Below are 17,130 nucleotides of genomic sequence, written 5' to 3'. Positions count from 1 at the left end.
CCCACAGCCCCTTTTCCAGCTCCCTGCCTGCTGCCGAGTGTTTGATAGACATCCCGGGCTGCTCGCTGCTGCCTGGTTCCATGCAGGGAGCTGCAGGTTATGGCTTTTTTGTGGGACACAAATCCTGCAGCACCAACCTGCCATGGGTGCTGGGCTGAGGTTGGAACTGTTCTTCTGAAAGGCCCTGTGTGATGGCACCAGGGCAGTCCCTGTGGCACCTGTGGGTGAGGGTGCACCAACACCATGGGTGGACGTGTCCTCTGTGCTCTCTGCCTGAACCAGGGCTCTGCACATGGGTAGGACAGAGCTGGGGGGGGGGGGATTTGGCCACTAGAGGAGGATGGTGGCCACCAAAGTGCTGGGGCTCCGTCCTTGCCTCCTCCTTGCTCGCATCTTCAGCAGCAGCTCTGCACAGGACCAACCCCTGGCTCCTGGTCCAAATCCCATCAGGAGCATCCCAACCTCAGCCCCAGAGCTCTCAGGGGCTGGGAGGAGACGGGAAGGACTCGCTCCAGGCCAGGAAATCCTTGCTTTCTCCTCCAGCTGGGCCGCAGTGGGCAGCCACAATGCTCGTTTCCCCCTCCTGGCTGCCAAACCCCACCGTGACCCAGGGGCTGCAGGGGAGGGATGGGGGTGGGGTGGGCAATTAGAAAAGGGTCTCCTTGCCCCCTTCCTGCAGTGGGTGTCAGCCTGGACAGGGGCACATGGCAGCCCAGCCCCCCAATTCATGCCGTGCCAGTTCCAACCACACCAGTCTGGACACCAGGTTATTTATATGACTCCTTGAGGGATGCAGCATCCCCCTGGCAGGGCAGTGTGGGGCTAAACTAGTCAGGTTTTGGGCTCTGGAGCTGCTACTGGAGCATCCTCTGTGCATGGGGTGACAGGCAGCAGGGGCTGGGGAGCCCAAAGGCAGCAGGCAGCATCCTCAGCCCTCCCACACGGCTTGGCCAGGCCAGCAGATGAGTGCCCAGCACCCACATGGTGTCCCCACTGTGTTCCCAGAGTTCTTTTACCTCTAGGATCCTCTGCTGGGCTGGAAAGAGCATTGTCACCCTCATGTGCTAGTGCCACAGCACTGCCTCTCCCAGGTCATGGAGGGAAATATTCCACAAATGTGATTTGTCCATGAGTTTTTGCATCTTTGTTCCTGGGAGAGCCCTGGGGAGAAGCTGGAGAAGGTGCCACACATCTCCCTGTCCCCAAGGGAAGGGTGCCCAGCAGTGGGACATGCCTGTGGCATCCTGGTTTGGTTTTGCTTCCTTTTTTTCCAAAAATTAATGCCCTTTTGCTGTGTGTGAAGCCCCAAGGACTCGAGGCAGCCCATGTCATCACTGCAGCTTACCTGCAAAAAAATCCTAAAATCTTGTTTGGTCTCAGCCCCCTTGATGTGTCTGCCCTCTCATTCTTGGGCTGCTGGGAGGAGGAACAGGCTGCAACTCAGCTCTTGGGTCTGGTTAGAAAAAAAAACAACAGGGGGATGAAAGGGTTGGCTTTTTCTCCTGTTCCTTCTGTTTTTCTCCTCAAATCCCTGAGGTTGTCTCCTGGGCTGCTTGGCAAGAGCACCTTTCTCTGGAAGCACCAAGGCACCTTGTGAGGACCTCCCTCTCCATCACCTCCTCTGGCACAGGAGGCTGCCTGGGTGGGCACCACGTTTTTGGTTGGTTTTTTTTCTGTTGATTTCCCCACCCCTCCCTGCAAACAATTGCAGGAAATTCGGCTTTTTAAAGCAGCCACTAGCTACACATCAGCTCTGCTCCTCATTTACTCAAGGAGTGCCCAGCTCCCAAGCACCTGCTCAGTGAGTTCCACACAGGACAACTCCAGAGCAACAGCCTGGGCTCTGGAGCAGCAGTTTTTCCACCTGAAGATTCTCCATCACCTCTGAACCCTCCCAGGTGCTGCTTGAGAGTCGTATCTTGCCAAGAAATTAAATGTTTGAATTTCAGGCTCCAGATTAGGGGTTTCTGCTCCTGGATGGGTGGTAACTCTCCAGCTGGGGCTGCGGGGCTGCAGGTCTTCCTCGTTGCCTGCACCAGATGGAGAATGACCCTGCCAGCAGAGCTGCTTCTGCTCAGGGCAGGGAATGGCAATCTGGGGCAAAAAGCCAAAAGGAGCAAGTCTGGTGGTGCTGGCAGCAGCGAGGCCCAGAGAAGGGACAAGGGCTGCTCCTGCCTCTTCTCCTGGTGACCCTGCAGGAGCAGAGAGGTTCTGGGGTGTCTATGCAGATGTTTTGAAGCTTTCAGTACCCAGGAGTTGGGTGCTGGGATACTGGTGGTGCACAGCATGTTCTCTGCTCTCAGTCCTCAGTGGGGAAACTGAGGCACGGAGCTTCCCGGGGCCCCAGTGCTAGAGCTTTGGAGAGGTTGACCTCCCAGATTCTCCAAAAAAAAATCCCAGCCCCCCCAACTCCCTTCCCTCCACTCCCTTGGAGGCCACTGAGCCCCTTTACAGGGCAAGGCAAACTTTAGGAGGGACCAGAGAGGGAAAGTCCCCACCACTGCCCCTGCCGGCTGCCCGGAACCGGTGCTGGTGCCAGTGGATGGTACTGGTGGCTGTACTGGTGTCAGTGCCAGGTCCTGGTGCCCCACACCAGTGCCTATTCTGGCGTCTGCTGTCAGAACCGGTGCCCAATGCCAGCGGTACCAGTGGCTGGTGCTGGCGCCTGGCACACGATGCTCGGTACTGGTGGTCTTGCCCAGTGCCCAGTGTCCCCTTCCCCACACCTCTGGCCAGTGCCCAGACCCGATACTGGTGCCCAGTTCCTTGTGCCCCTGCCTGTTGCCGTTGCAGCCGGTTCAGGGCGGTTCGGGGCGGTCCGGTCGGTCTGTCGGTCGGGGAGGGAGGGTCGGGCCGGTCGGTCGGGGAGGGCCGGACCCGGTCTGGGCGGGCCGGTGGGTCGGTCGGTCGGTCGGGGCGGGCGGAGGTGGTTCGGGGCGGGCCAGTGGGTCGGGCAGGGCCGCTCTGGAGGAAGCCCGGCGGGAGGCAGAGAGGGTCCGGAGCCGGCCCGAACTTCGCGGGTGGTGAGTGCCGAGGGTGAGCCCGCTGCCTGCACCCTGCCCGCTCCCTCTGTCCCTTCCCTGTCCCCTTCTGCCTGCGCCCTTCCCCTACCCCCTGTGTCCCTTCTCCCCCCTCCTGCCCCGTTCCCTACCCCTCTCCCTGCTGCCCCTGTCCTGTCCCCTCCTTCCCCTCCCTCTCCTTTTCCCTGCACCTTCCTTCTTCCCCAGTGCCTGCCCCCCACCTCTGAGCCCCTTTTCCTCCCAGAAGGTCCCATCCCATTGCTCTACCTGCACCCTGTCTCCCACCCACCTGCTCCCACCCCCCAGCACCCTGCCCATCCCCGTGGCTCCCTGCCCAGCTTTCCCCCTCTCCTGCCTCCCCTCCTGTCTCTGCCATCAGGGCCACACGACCGAAGTGTAGAGTTTGCACGTCAGGGTCCCCTGGGCTGGCAGGGAGGGAGGGCGCAGCTCTGCACCCTGATCCCAAACCCGTGGGGTCTGCTGGGGGTCCCTTCCCCGTGCTGTGAGAACAGTCCCAGCACTGACACCCCCACACCCAAGGTAACGGGGTTTCTGTGTCACAGGAGGTGGTCAGTGCCAGCCAGGCCACGTGTGCTGATGGTAAGGGGGAGCATGGATCGTGGTGTCAGCCTGGAGAACCCCTATGCCAGTGTCAACATCCCGAGGGACCAGTTTCAGCAGAGCTTCATCACTCGCTACCTGAAGGATGAGCCCACTGTCATTTCCAACCCTGCAGCCGTGCCCATCTACAGTGTGGGGGAGCAGCCAGACCCTGCTGCCAGCTGGAACAGCCCAACCATTTCCACAGAAAAGTCCTGGTCCCGTCCCTACAACCCCTATGGCAGCCTGAGGATGCCCAATGGGGAATCGCCCGGCTCCTTCTACACCATCACCCTGGACAAGCCCCCCAAGGGCCAGGAGCAGGAGGCTGCAGGGGAATGCAGCTGCTGTAAGTGCTGCCCCTGCTGCAGAAAGTGCTGCTGCATCATCTCCTGAGGGTCAGACCATGGGACAAGGCCAGGTGGCCTGGAGGGGACATGAGTGCCCAGCTTGGGCACCCCAGGGAGCTGCCTTGATGCCCAGCAGAGCTGTCAGCAGGGAGGTGACACTGGCTGGACTTTGCCTTTGCTTTTCATCCATGAGCTCTGCAGCCAGACACACCGGTGATGGGCACCTGCCAAGTCCTGAGAGCCCAGTGTGGGGCATGAGGGAGGAGGAGGAGAGGTTCCCCCAGCTATGCTGAGCCCTGGAAGCCTTGAAGATGATGTGTGCCAATGGAGATGCCATTGAGAAGTGCCTGCACTGGGGACGGGGCAGCACTGAGAGCCTCTGATCCTGCACACTGCCCCTGCCAGCCTGCTCTTGCCAGGAACCCCTCTGCTCTGGGGCTGGGGCACTGCTGGTGGGCAGGGTTGGGTTATGGCAGCTCTGGGGGGGTGGCAGAGGAGGGCATCATCATCATCATCATCATCATCATCATCATCATCTTCATCTCTGTCTTGGAGCAGTGGAGAGGGGACATGGTCTCAGCCAGGATGGGGACTCACCTCCCCAGAACTGATCAGTCCCTCCCACAGTATCAAAGGGGGCTGCAGACCCCTGTGCCAAGCTCTGGATGGGCACTGCTCCCCCTTACCAGGCTACCCATGGGACAGAGGGATGGGGACAGGAAGGACAGACAGACACACCATGGCAGGGTGCTGGGCAGTGCTCCAGGGCAGCACAGCATGGCTGTGGGCAGCAATGTCTCAATGCCAGGAAAGCCCCGGCCCCCTTTGGTTCCTCCTGCCAGGCTTGCAGGGAGGCACAGCCCTTCACCCCATCCACATCCCAGTCTGTGGCTCTGCACTGCACTGGGGACAGGTCCAGTGTGTGAATTGCTGGCCCAGCTCCAGCACTTGGTAGCCCTGGGGCACCCTGGTTGGAATGAAGACTCCCAGCGTTTTTCCTTCTGCAACCTCCTGGGCATGGGGGAAGGGAAGCGAGGAGCCAGGAGCTGCAGGGGCGGCTCCAGGCTGGGTTTTTGGCTGGGGTTTGGGCTGCTGTCCTGGAACAAGCCCGCTGTTGTGTTGGTGTCTCATGGGCAGCTGTGGTGTTGGCGTCCCACGGGTGGTCCTGGTGCCAGGAGGCTGCTGCAGGACCCGCCTGCCTGCAGGGCAGGGGCTCGGAAAGACTGCGTATGTTTGCTGATGACTTCAGGGTGCTGCAAATAAAACTACAGCCATCTCCTCCCTGCCAAGGGACGCCTCTTCCCTCCGCCCTGGGTTTTCCGGGATTCCTGTGTCATTTCTTCCTTGTCTTGGCAGGATGGGCAGGGCAGCAGAGGGGGCACAGAGCCCTCTCCTCTCCATCCATAACTGTTGTGGTGCTGACTTGTGGCAGTGGCACCCTGAGCTCTGCAGTTGCCAGGTGTCCTGTTGTCCTGCTGTCCTGTTGTCCTGCTGTCCTGATGCCAGCCTGGGCCCAGTCACTCCAGCCTGCCTGCCTGGGGAGGTTGGCTGCTGCCCAGCCCAGCCTGCCAAGCTGTCCTGGCTTTTGGAAAGAGAGAGCTTGGCTTTGGGGGAGGCTGGGGATGAGGTAAGTTCCTGGCTGGGTCAGCTGAGTGGCCTTTGTGGCACTGTCCCCACTGGGAGACCCACCAGCACTGGAAACCCACAACTGCTTGAATTCCACCACCACCAAGGTCCCACCAGCACTGGGATCCTACCAGAACTGGAAACCCACAGGAAACTCACCATTGTTGGGAGCCCCCCAGCCCACTACCACCAGGATTCCACTGGAACTGGGAGTCCACCACCCCTGGGAGCCCATCAGCACTGGGATCTCACCACCACCAGAAGTCCAACACTGTTTGGAAGCCCTTGAAATCCCAAGGCAGGCCCAGGTTGCCCCCCTCACCTCCCCGAGCCCCCTGCCTGGCCCAGTTCCCTCCTGCAGAGGAGGGTGGCAGGGACACAGCCCTGCACAAGTCCCTCTCCTGCTTGCCCTGCCTGGACCATGGGCAGTGGTGGTGTGGGGACAGACAGACCCCTCCTTGTTTGCTTTGGTGTCCCCAGAGCCAACTCTGCCTGGCCACAGAGCCAGGACCTGGTGTCACCACCTTGGCTTGGCTGGAAGCCCCATCCCTCAGTGCGTGCTCTGTGTCCCAGGGGTCCCACATACCCTGCGGGGACAAATGTGGTTTGGAGAGGGAGCTCTGTCCCCAAGGGGGGTGTGTGACACCTCTGAGAGCCCCAGGCTGGCAGGGCTGGCACCAGGGGGATGAGGGATGAGCTGGGTTGGGCACTGGCAGGGTGCAGTGTCTGCTGGCAGTGCCATGTGTCACCACTGCCCTTGGCTCTGCCTAACCCCGGGGTGACAGCAAACAAGGAGGAGGGGCCGGGCAGAGCAGTGCCTGCCAGACACCTGCAATGATTAAACTGGAGGCAGCAGGAAAGGCAGGGGGTGGGAAGGGGAGGGGATGCTCCCTCCAGACCTTAGCAGGGCTCTCTGGGTGTCATGAGCAGCTGCCTGCAGGGTCCCAGGGTGCTCCTTTTGTCTTCTCAGGGGTGCGGAGGGTGGTACTGGGTGGGTGCCACCTCCTGGGTGTGCAGTGTGGGTAGTGATGCTGGGCTCTGGCTCCTCTGCTTCAGACCTTTGCACTCCCCTGAGGGTGCCACTCCCTGCCCCACTGGGCAAAGGTCCCTGCAGCTCCAGAGGATCAGTTTTGGGAAGAGGAAAACACATTTCCCCCCTGTGCTTGTCATTGGGCAAGGTGAGCTATAAAAGCCCCTTCCAACCTGAATCACCTTGTGGTTCTCTGATCCTGTTCTTATGGCCAAAAGGGACTGGCACCCTCCAGCTCCATTCCTCTCCTCGTGGAGTCAGGACACCACCCTGCTTTGGGTGGCAGTGTGACTTCGTGAAAGCTTTGGGACACGGCCAGACATCCCTCAGCACCCAGCTGTAGTGAAATGAGGCAACCAGGTGCCATTAATTGCCAGGTGGGCATGAGCTTGTGTTAAGCCCACCTGTGCCTGATTAAGGGGGGCCCTAACTGCGCATGAGCAGGATTAGGGGGCCGATAAAAGGTGAGGCTTGAAGCACAGGCTCAGCTCAGTCCTGAGCAAGCCAGCAGAGAGGTCAGTGGCTCTTGGAGCAGTAGCACTGATCCAGGCTAGGCAACCCTGAGGGCTATAGACTCAGAGCACTGTTTGTGAGTTTCGGCTGGAACACCTGGTTGGACCTTGGAGCATCGTACCCTATGAGAGGTTTGTCTTGCAACACCCAGCTGCCTGCATGCCCCTGGGCACAGGGCCCTGTAGGGAGCACACCCTGCCCATCAGGCACCAGCTCTGCCCAGGATGCCACCTCTAGGGTGCTGCCACCCACCCCAAGATGCCAGGGCACAGCAAGGGTCCCACACAGCTGGTTTGTGATTGACCCAGGGCACACTGCCTGTGCACCCACCCTGACTGGAGAGTCTGGCTGAAACTCAGGTCCCTGTCACAGCAAGGGGAGGGCATGCCCTGCCCTGGGGAGACATCCCTGCACCTGGGGACACAGTGCACACCCATGGGCACTGCCTGGGGAAACCTGTTGCAAAAGGTATCTCAGCACCCTGTGTCAGGATGTGGCCACTGCACCCCGGAGGGGCTGAGCTGCCTCCTCTGCTGCTGCGTTCCCCACCCCGCCATCAAGGGCTGGAGTTTTTCTGCAGAGCCCGGTGACCCTGTGAGACTCCAGGTCTTCATCCCTCCCAGTTTTTCCTGCCGTGGAGTGCTGGGAACACGGCCCGAGGCTGCTGAATTCCCGGTGAGCAGGAGAGAGCTGCCGGGCTCTGCCCGCACTGCTGCAGCCTGGAGCAGGAGCTGCTGCCCTCTACTGCTGCCAGGCAGAAATGCTGCTGGGTGTCCTGGCAGGCTCCAGGATGTGCTTTTCTCCTCCAGGATCTTCGGTCCAGGATCTTGGACCTTTATCAGGCTCCTCTGCCGGGACAGCCCTCCCTGCAGAGGCTGCGGCACTGCCGGGGCTGGTGGCTGCGGGGCCAGAGCTGCCACCACCCTGGTGCTGTCACCTCCCCTGGGTCATGTGTGGGTCAAGCATGAACCTTGCTCGTGTCACTGAGGGGTGCTAGGATGTACCCAGCCTGGTGATGGGCATCAACCCTGGCAGAGCCGAGGGTAACTCATCCCCCAGGGGCTTTGGGCCCCACACCTGGGCACCAGATGGAGCCTTGGTGTCCCCATCCATCCTCAGCCCCTCCACCCCCACGAGCCCAGAGCCTCCCTGTGTCCCCTTCTCCAGTCACAGACATCCCCAGGGCCTGGAGGCTGCCTGGGGACAACAGGGTGGTTCAGCTGGCCAACATTTGCCCAGATGTTCCTGGCCAACATGTGGATGTGGAAGATGTGGGAGGCTCCTCTACTGCTGCCCAGCTGATGTCCAAGCCCTGTCCACTCGGAGTGAAGCCCAGACCTCCTCAGCTTTGTGGGACTGTTTCTTCTGCTAATGAAGCAGCAGAGAGTGGTCAGTGGCTGCTCCTGGGGCTTGGATTTCAGAGGTCTTTGTTAGCCTGGTTCTTGTAACCCAATCTCCCAGGCTTGGCTTCCCAGCAGCTAATCCGATAGCCTGCCTGTCCCTGAAAAGTGAGCTCCTTCCCAGTGCCACCAGCATCCACCAGGACCTGGCTGGAACTCTGCTGGTGACTCGGACCCCCCATGGTCCCCATGGGACTGCCACAGCCCCCCGGGATGGCACAGCACTTCTGACACCTCCCCTGAGGGACTGGGGGAGCACCTCAGGAGAGGTAGGGATGGGGGGCAGGGGAGGAAGGGAGGGATACCCATGTGTACCCAAACACTTGAGGTCACTGGTGGAGAGGGACTGGAGCCTTGGTGACTTCCAGGACAGATTTGCAACTATGCTGGTGGGTGCCAGACCCCCCTTAAGATGATGCTGGGCTCCTACTTCTCCCCATCATGCTGCAAGCTTGTCTCCTGCTGCTGACAGCCATGCCAAGGCAGCCTGGCATGGCCCTGAGCTGGGGAGGAGCAAGGATGTGGCACTGCCTGGTCAGTGTCACTGCTCCCCTGAACTGATCCCACTGATCCCCAATCCCCCACGGCACATAAGGGACGCTTGGCAGAGCTCCATGCTGAGACACAGTGGTGGCACTAAGGACAAGGTGTCCCCCTCGGATGTGCAGAGCCACCTGTAGTGCCAAGGTCCTGCTTTTCTAGGCAGGGCTGTCCCCGGGGCAGGCAGCAGGCAGCGATGTTGGGCAGGGAACCTGGGATGCTCCTGGGAATCCACCCCGTGGTGCTGCTCCCCGTATCTCCCATGCATCAGCCGCACCGGGAGGTGTTTTCACTCTGGCTGTGAGTCTGATGGTTCCTCTCACCCCTTCCCAGCATGTCCCAGGCTGGTGGTAGCCCCCGGGCAGAGGACCCAGGGCCGTGTAGCAGGGCACACTCCCGCACCCCGAGCCGGGGCAGCCAGCGGCTCGAGTGCATCATCTGCTTCTGCTCCTACGACCTGAGCAGCCGCCTGCCCCGACGGCTTTACTGCGGTCACACCTTCTGCCAAGCCTGTCTGAAGCGTTTGGATGCCGTGGCCAACGAGCAGCGCTGGATCCCTTGCCCGCAGTGCCGCCAAAACACCCCCACGCCCCGCGGCGGGGTCGCCATGCTCGACCTCGACCTGGCCACCTTCCTCATCGTCAAGGCTGACAAGGAGCATCCCCGGGGGGCCGGCAGGTCCCAGCCTGACTCGGCCACCAAAGGCTCAGGCAAGGAGAAGGTGGTGACCCAGCAGCCGGCGGGGCTGTGCCAAGAGCCGGTGCCTCCTGTGCTGTTCCCCCGGCGTGGCTGCTGCCGGCCCTGCCTGTGCTGCGGGGTGACAGCCACCTTCGAGAGCTGAGCATGGGGACTGGACAGCTGAGCATCCGGGGGGGTGGCTGAGACCCTTTTTTGGGGACCTTATGCCATGGACAGTAGTGGTGGGGCTGTACTGGCATCCTGGGGCTTGCTTCTTCATTCTGCTGGGATTTGGGTGCTACGGGGGGGGGAGATGAGGATGTCTCATCCTGCCCACACCTCACTCTGAGACCTCAGAAACCTGGTCCAGCCATGAGGGATGTCTCCATGTCATTGTCCCAGGGATTGCTCACAGCTGGCTTCTCCGTGCACACAGCATTGCAGCATGGAGCAGGCAGGGGACACAGAAGCTCAGGGACACAGCCGTGCTCCAGGGACTGTGTCCAGACCCTGAAAACACCAACCCCACACTTGACCCGTGTCCCCAGCAGGCACTGGGGACATCTCCCTGGCCATGGCAGGGGGTGAGCAGCATGCTGGCAGTGAGGGACTGAGAGAGGAGCTGTGTTTGCAGCCTCCTGGGCTCTCTGAGCACAAAAGCAGAAATGGCCTCGATTTTAACAGGGTTTGTGGTTTGGTTTCTTGTTCAATGAATTTTGCACTCCTCACCTGATCCCCAGTGCCTGCAGGGAATGGTCGGGTGCAGCCCTTGAAGGGGGAAGAACATTTTGAGAGAGGGCTCCTTAATAATTCAGTTCTCCATCTATCCAGCAGCTGGTGGTGGGATGAGCCAGTGCTGCAGCTCCACGTGGCTGTGGGTTGAGTGCTGGGCTGGGCTGGAGGATTCTTCTGAATTATTTCCAGATGGGGATTAATGCAGCAAAGTGAGTTTGCTGCAGGATAGATAAACAAACCAAAGCTCCTCTGGCTGCTATTAATAAACTGCCTGCTTGCTGCTCCTGTCCCAGATTTGGGAACATCCTGGTCCTGGCCCAGGGTGCAGCCATGTGCTGCCCTGTTGCCCTTCCAGCCCTTGAACCATGGGTCAGAGGTGACAGGGGACCTCAGGGACCAGGGTGCTCCCAAAGTTGCTGCAAAGGTGTGAGCAGAGGGCAGTGTCCCTGTGCCAGATCCCTGCTCCCATCCCTGTGGGTGGGATGTGGAGCTGCCATCTCCAGCCTCTGAGCTCTGTGCAGGGTGGTGGGTGCTGGGAGGTGACATCTCTCCAGCCTTCTGCTGAAGACCTTTGTGTGGTTTTGGAACCAGAGCAGGTGTAAACAGGGTGGGGGCAGACTTTGAGCCCTCTCATCCCAGCAATGCCCTGCTGGGGTGAAGGTAAACAAGTTTTGGGTGGCTGCAGGCCAGCCAGCTCACCTTTCCCACAACTTCAGCTCCGGGGGTCCTGGATGTCCCTCCCTGTGCATGCAGAAGTGTGGCCAGGCTGGGGAGGAGAAAGGTGGTCCCTGGGACTGACATCCCACCCCCCTCCCTCCCTTGGGCAAGGCTTCTGCTCACCTTCCAGAGGCAAAGAGAGACCAGGGAAGGGTCTGGGCTCAGTGGGGTAGCAATGACTCCCAGCAGAGGTCTAATCCTGTTGAGGACTTCTGGATATAGTGGGCCAGCACAGAAGATGGGGTTAGACCTGCTGAGGATGTGATTTGTCCCACCCTAGGCAGCTACAGGGGTCCTGGTTCCATACTCCCCCTGCACCTGGCTGGTGAGGCAGTTGCCCAGTGGGGAGGAGGGAGGCCAAGAGGTGGGTCTGGGTTTGCTTTTTCCCAGCTCTCAAGCCTGCAGAACACACAAGAAGTTAATGCCAGGCCCCACAGAGCTGGCAGCTCACCTGGCTGGAGCAGTGCCTGGCAGAGGGTGGGACACGGGCATGGCTCAGCACCTTGCCAGGGCTGGCATCACAGCAGAAATATTTGCTGAAAAAAAATGCAGCTCCACCCCGGAGGAAAACCAGGTCCGGGTTCACAGCCGGGGGGTGGTGAGGAAATGCTCGTGGCTGTGGGAAGCCCAGCACACCCAGCACCCTGCTCAGCACCACCCGGCTCTGGCTGGGCAAGGCGCTGGCACTGAGGGACCCTGCCCAGGGGGGAACCCAGCACCGGAGGTCTGGAAGCTCTGTCCAGAGCCATGGGGTGCAGGAGGGTCCCTGGCAGGGTGCTGGCTTTCCAGCTGAGCTGTCTGCTTCTCCTGGGGCCGCTGCCCTCCCCAGCCTGTCCCAGTGCCTGCCGCTGCTCCTCGGGAGAGGCTGACTGCAGCCAGCACGGGCTCCGGGAGGTGCCCCAGAGCCTTTCCACCAACACCAGCGCCCTGTGGCTTGGTTACAACTTCATCGCGGTGCTGGGGCCGGGTTCCTTCCCTCCCCTGCCGAAGCTGTTGCTGCTCAGCCTGCCCCACAACCATCTGGGGCTGATCCACAGCCGGGCGCTGCTGGGGCTCGGGGCGCTGCGGGACCTGGACCTCAGCAACAACCGCTTGACCGTGCTGAGCCCCGACACCTTCCTGCCCCTCACCAGCCTGGTCATGCTCAACCTGGGCAGCAACAGGCTGAGGGAGCTGGAGCCTGGGCTGGCGGAGGTCCTGCCCCAGCTCCAAGGTCTCCTTCTGCAGGACAACCCCTGGGTGTGCAGCTGCAGCATTCGGCCCCTCTGGCGCTGGCTCAGCCACAACAGGGAAAAAGTGCAAGGTGAGTGCCCGCAGGACTCTGTCCCCAAGACCCCCTCCTGCTCCATGCTGGACCCCCTCAGGGACCCAGCACCCCGGCTGCTTGTGGGGTCTGTGCCTGTGAGGGCAGGGTGAGGTTCTCCAGAACCTCCAGCCGTGGCAGCTCCTCTGCCTGCATGGGGGGAGGCAGCCCTGGGCTTGGCTCCTGGTCTCCACCCTTGGTGACCAGCAGGGATTGCCTGGGCAATGTCCCAGCAAGGGGACCCAACCAGTGCTGAACCCAGTCCTGCTGCACTGGGGGCAAGGGGTGCTGGGCAAGGAGCACCTGGGGGGGCAAGAAGAGCCTGTGGGCTGGGGTGGGCATCACTGCTGATCCAACCAGGCCTCAGTGCCTTCAGCTCCTTCCCCAGGACCTTTGTGAACATGGGTCTGATCCCACATCTTCAGCCCATGAACTTAAGGGAGAAATGAGGAGCCAGCTCTGCCAGCAAGGTGTCCCTCCCCACAGCCACCCACTCCTCAGGTGGACACTTGTCACTTGTGCTGGCTGGGAGCATCTGGGGCATCTCCATGCTGCCTGGTCACTTTTCCCCAGATCAGTCCTCCAGGAGCCCACCTCACCCCTTTTCTTGCCCCATCTGTTGTCCTGGCCAGATCTATTTCCTAGTGCCCTCTCCAGTACTGTGCCCACCTCCCCATTCCATCCCATCCCATCCCAACCCACTCCTCAGGTCACAGGACACTGATGAGCCCTGAGCCCTCACAGCTTCCCTTCTTTGTACGCTGCCATGGGTGATCTTGGTCACCCTCATCTCTCTTCTGCCCTGGTCCCATCTGTCCCATACAGACCTGCTGTCCCCTCTGCCCTTGACAACTGTCCCTGTCAGAGATGCTTTTCTCTTCCAGAGAAGACTTTGCTCCTCTGCAGAGCTCCAGAGCAGCTGAATAATTATCCAATCATGGACCTCAGGAATGAGTCCTTCACACAGTGTCAGGAGACCTCACTCACTGTTCAGCACTACATTGCCTTCTTCATCATTGGACCCTTCTGCTTCATGGCCAGCATCTTCTTCTGCACCTTCATGGGCTCCATCACAGTGTTTTGCCAGCACCTACGCAGGGAACCCGACTCCTGGAGGAGACCCCACATCTGTGGGGGCCACTGAGGGAGGGTGGCCAGGCCAGGAGGTGGTCCATGCCCTTCTCCACCTGCCTCTATCCCCCTCTTGCAAACATTTCTCGTGGACCAGTGAGTGGATGCTCCGTGCCTGGAAACCCCTTTTCTTCCTCCCAGAACCCCTGAGATGATGCCAAACCCCAGCTCAGCCCCGCGGCAGGACATGGGCTGCAGCTGCTCTCAGTGTCTCAGGGGGTTGCCCCCAACCACCTCAGACCTGCACATCTCCTTCCTGGGGCTTGCCAGCTGATCCTTCTCCAGCTCACCCTTCAGTTCCAGACTGTCCCCAGCCCCCGTTGCCAGGCCTGGCCATCAGCCTGGCATCCCATAATGGTGATATCCCTTCCCTCCCAGTCCTCCCTGCACCTCCTGCCCTTTCTCCTCCTGGTTTCTCCATCCCTCCCTCCATCTTTTACTCTTTTCAAACCCTGCAGCAGTGCTGGGTGAGGCTCTGATTCAGCTCGGGGCTCCCTGCCAGCTTTGCCAGAAGGCAGAGAAGGAAAGAGGCACAAGGCACCAGAATAAACCACTTCATGATCCAGTTTAGACTTTACTGAGCTCTTGCAAAAACTTGGTATTAATGTTACATTGACGTATAAAGTAGAATGGGTCCAAATTCTCAGCTGGAGCGAGATGAACTTGATGGAGCCACTGCAGTCAGTGGGATGATGATCACAGACCTCAGCTGCTGCCTGAAAATCCTGGCTGCAAAGGCTGCCCACCTTCAGGGGAACCCCTCTGCTCGGCTGGGGCAAGGAGAAGGCATTTCACACTGCTGGGGCTTGGTACCACGTTGCAGGTGAGTTTTCCACCTTGGCAGGAGGTGGGATGCAGTGTTGCCCTGGCTGGAGCTGCTCACGACCATCCTGGCTGATGCCAGATGCTTCCCCAAGGCTGGTGCCCCCATACCTGCCCACAGCACCTGTAGGGAAGGTGCTTGGGGTGCTGGCACATGGGCACGTGTGCTTGTGGGGAGGAAGGGGTGAGGAGGAAGGGGGTCAGCCTCGTTTGGTTCCCTTCTCCTGAAACTGGGACCCAGTTTCCGTGTCTCCAGGTTTGGGCAGATGCAGGCACTCGAGCTGGGGGTTCAGGGCTGGTGAGCTCGAGCTTTGGGTCAGTAGGGAAGTTCCAGAGCCTGCCGTGGTGTCCCCACACTGCAGCCAGGCTGGGTGGCAAGCCACCACTGGCCAGCAGCATCTCTCTTTGCATTGCTGGTGCTGAGGCAGTGTGGAGCTTGGCTGAAGGTCAGTGCAACCATCCAGAGCCATTTCCTGGGGTGATGTTCCTGGCTAGGAGAGCCACGGTGAGAGAGCTACATGCTGGTCATGGCCTGGTCCTGGGGATGTCTTCTGTGCAGGAGAGGTGGGGAGACAGGCTCTTGGCTGAGAGCATCTTATGGGCTCCATGTGCCACATGTAGCAGAGGAGTGTGAGCTGCAGGGCTGGGGACACTCCTGCTGCTAACAGGCTACACACAGGAGCCAACTCATAGCCATGGGCTGGTGGGAGTGAGGAAGAGGGGGGTTCATCCTCACAAGGAGCAGGGCAGACACTTTCCAGCCTCTCCACAGAGCCAGAGGTCCCTCAGTACCACGGGAACACATGGCCCAACCTGCTGAGCCACACCGGGTGCTCCAGCCACTGAGGAGCACTTGGAGCCCTCTGGGGTGGTGGGAGACGTGGAGCACACCTGAGAAGCCCCGTGTGTGCTGAGAAGCCTGAAGCCTGCAAAGTGAAGGGTGTGTTTGTATTCTGCCCCCAGCTCTTCCCTGCTGCTGTGGGAGAGCGGGCACCCTGTGCCTTCCCAAGTCCCTTGCACGTAGGCAGTCAGTGGCAATACTGATTATCAACAGCACTGGTCAGAAGTGATTATCTCTGTACAGGGAGGTCCAAACCGTGTCCTGGTTCTGCCGTGCATTCTGGGGCACGAGCTTGGCAGCAGGCCTGGGAAGGGAGGGAGATATACAATGAAGTCACCATGTATAGATGAAGGATGCTTTCCTCCCACCTCACCCAGAAGAACCCATCAGTGTCCCTGGAAAGGCAGTCCTGGTTGTGCCTTCCTACTCTGGTGGGCAAGGACTGATGGCCCTCGGGGAGCAGGTCACACCACAGTGCTGACTGAGGGGTCGGAGAGGTTGAGCTGGCCAGTGATGTCTGTGGGATGATATTGCTGCAACACACAAATAGACAGACAAGGAGAAAAAAAAAAAAAACACAAAAAAGTGTTAGGCAGCCCTCGCACTTGCCCCAGGTCTCCACTTTACATCCCACATATCCCTATGGGATATTCCTACGGGATGCAACGGCCCCAAATCTGCTGCTGGCTGAGGTCCCCTTTCCCACCTCAATCCTGGTGCAGAGCTCGGGGCTGACACTCTCCAAGCAGCCCCTGGCTGGGCTGGAGGAGGCCCAGGAGCAGTGGTGGCAGAGCATCACCCACCCAGCCAGTCCCCCTCTGCTGGGACACGGCCACGAGACAAAGTCTGTGACTCAAACACCCAGCCCACGGCTGAACCTGTGTTTGGAGGCTCTGGGGGGGTTTCTGGTGCCGGATCAAGCTGTGCTTTGAGGCCAGGGCTTTTCACCTCCTTGTTGGTGCTTTGACTGTCCTCCAGTGCAGGTGAGCAGTGGGGTGTGGGTGACTTGTGAGAAACTGTGGTGTTAACTGTTGGTGTGAAAATACAGCCTGGAGGAGGGGGATGGGTGGGGGGGAGGGAGGGAGGTGAAATGTGACCCGGATTTGGGGTTCTGTGCTCCTTGCTTGGCAAATGCTCTCTGGGAGAGACCTCCCCAGCCATGGTCCCACCAGTGAGCAAATGGGGAGAGCAGAAATATCCTGCACTGGGATAAAAAAAAAAAAAAAAAGAAGAAAAAGTCCTTCCTCCTCCAGCAGATAGTTGGATATTTGCAAGGGGACTGTTATTTTTCCCTTTCTCCTTCTGTTCTCCCTTCCTCTCCCACTTCCACTCTCCTGACTCCAAAGCTTGAACTCCAGCCCTGTTGGAGAGCAGGTGAAACAGCCTCTTGCACTGTTCTCTGGGGCCCTGCACTGGTGCTGGGACAGGGAAGGGTCCCAGGGTCATGGTGGGTCCCATGTGTGGCAGCTCAGACCCTTGCCCATGACAGCTCCCATCCTGCAGGGATGCTCCAGGGGCTCCTTGGGGACTTTGTTGGGTGTTGGCTGTGGTCCCCGTGGTGCTGTTGGTGGCTCTGGCACTGTGGTTACCCTGTGTGGCTCTGTGCCCTGCCTGCTGCCATGGGAGGGGCTGTGGGGGGGGGGTCCCCCCAAGCCTGGTGGGTGGTCCTGGGGTCCAATTTTGTGCTTCACCAGAACCCCCCAGGTGGGAGCTGCTAGGGAAGGGGTGGGAGCCAGTGTGCTCCTGTCCCTCTGGCACACATTCTGGGGACGTGGGGTCAGGCGGGACAGGTCAGGGATGCTCTGGGAATGTCTCTTCACTTAG

At 60.1% G+C, this 17,130-nt stretch overlaps 4 protein-coding genes across 8 annotated transcripts in view; 3 read left to right on the top strand and 1 right to left on the bottom strand.

Moving 5' to 3' along the window:
* The first annotated feature begins 2,952 nt into the window (after positions 1 to 2,952).
* Positions 2,953 to 5,233, top strand: CYSRT1 (cysteine rich tail 1). Of its 2 annotated transcripts, none has more exons than XM_030461255.1 (2): positions 2,953 to 3,023; positions 3,584 to 5,233. In XM_030461255.1, the coding sequence occupies exon 2, from the start codon at positions 3,618 to 3,620 to the stop codon at positions 4,014 to 4,016; it is 399 nt and encodes a 132-aa protein (XP_030317115.1). In that variant the 5' UTR covers positions 2,953 to 3,023; positions 3,584 to 3,617; the 3' UTR covers positions 4,017 to 5,233. The 2 variants fall into 2 exon arrangements, with proteins under 2 accessions (XP_030317115.1, XP_030317116.1); XM_030461256.1 differs by having other exon boundaries at positions 2,963 to 3,036.
* Positions 5,234 to 8,741: 3,508 nt separating this feature from the next.
* Positions 8,742 to 9,920, top strand: RNF224 (ring finger protein 224). The gene is made up of 2 exons (XM_008499360.2): positions 8,742 to 8,808; positions 9,413 to 9,920. The coding sequence occupies exon 2, from the start codon at positions 9,414 to 9,416 to the stop codon at positions 9,918 to 9,920; it is 507 nt and encodes a 168-aa protein (XP_008497582.2). The 5' UTR covers positions 8,742 to 8,808; position 9,413.
* A 1,935-nt stretch (positions 9,921 to 11,855) lies between these two features.
* Positions 11,856 to 14,412, top strand: LRRC26 (leucine rich repeat containing 26). The gene is made up of 2 exons (XM_030461100.1): positions 11,856 to 12,512; positions 13,397 to 14,412. The coding sequence occupies exons 1-2, from the start codon at positions 11,957 to 11,959 to the stop codon at positions 13,654 to 13,656; spliced, it is 816 nt and encodes a 271-aa protein (XP_030316960.1). The 5' UTR covers positions 11,856 to 11,956; the 3' UTR covers positions 13,657 to 14,412.
* A 1,358-nt stretch (positions 14,413 to 15,770) lies between these two features.
* Positions 15,771 to 17,130, bottom strand: part of GRIN1 (glutamate ionotropic receptor NMDA type subunit 1) — a 33,235-nt gene continuing 31,875 nt past the window's right edge. For all 4 annotated transcript variants that reach the window (XM_030461096.1, XM_030461098.1, XM_030461097.1 and 1 more), the window contains one exon: positions 15,771 to 15,839. In XM_030461096.1, coding sequence (XP_030316956.1) covers positions 15,771 to 15,839 — 69 coding nt within the window. The remainder of the gene's footprint in view (positions 15,840 to 17,130) is intronic.

Source organism: Calypte anna, chromosome 17, assembly GCF_003957555.1.
Source record: "Calypte anna isolate BGI_N300 chromosome 17, bCalAnn1_v1.p, whole genome shotgun sequence".
Taxonomy (NCBI): domain Eukaryota; kingdom Metazoa; phylum Chordata; class Aves; order Apodiformes; family Trochilidae; genus Calypte; species Calypte anna.
Note: the sequence above shows the minus strand (reverse complement) of the source record. Positions and strands in the feature narration are given on the sequence as shown.

Coding starts and splice junctions, on each gene's coding strand:
- CYSRT1 (XM_030461255.1), top strand. CDS start 3,618: ATGGTAAGGGGGAGCATGGATCGTGGTGTCAGCCTGGAGAACCCCTAT.
- RNF224 (XM_008499360.2), top strand. CDS start 9,414: ATGTCCCAGGCTGGTGGTAGCCCCCGGGCAGAGGACCCAGGGCCGTGT.
- LRRC26 (XM_030461100.1), top strand. CDS start 11,957: ATGGGGTGCAGGAGGGTCCCTGGCAGGGTGCTGGCTTTCCAGCTGAGC. Junction 12,513..13,396: donor CAACAGGGAAAAAGTGCAAG/GTGAGTGCCCGC, acceptor TTTCTCTTCCAG/AGAAGACTTTGCTCCTCTGC.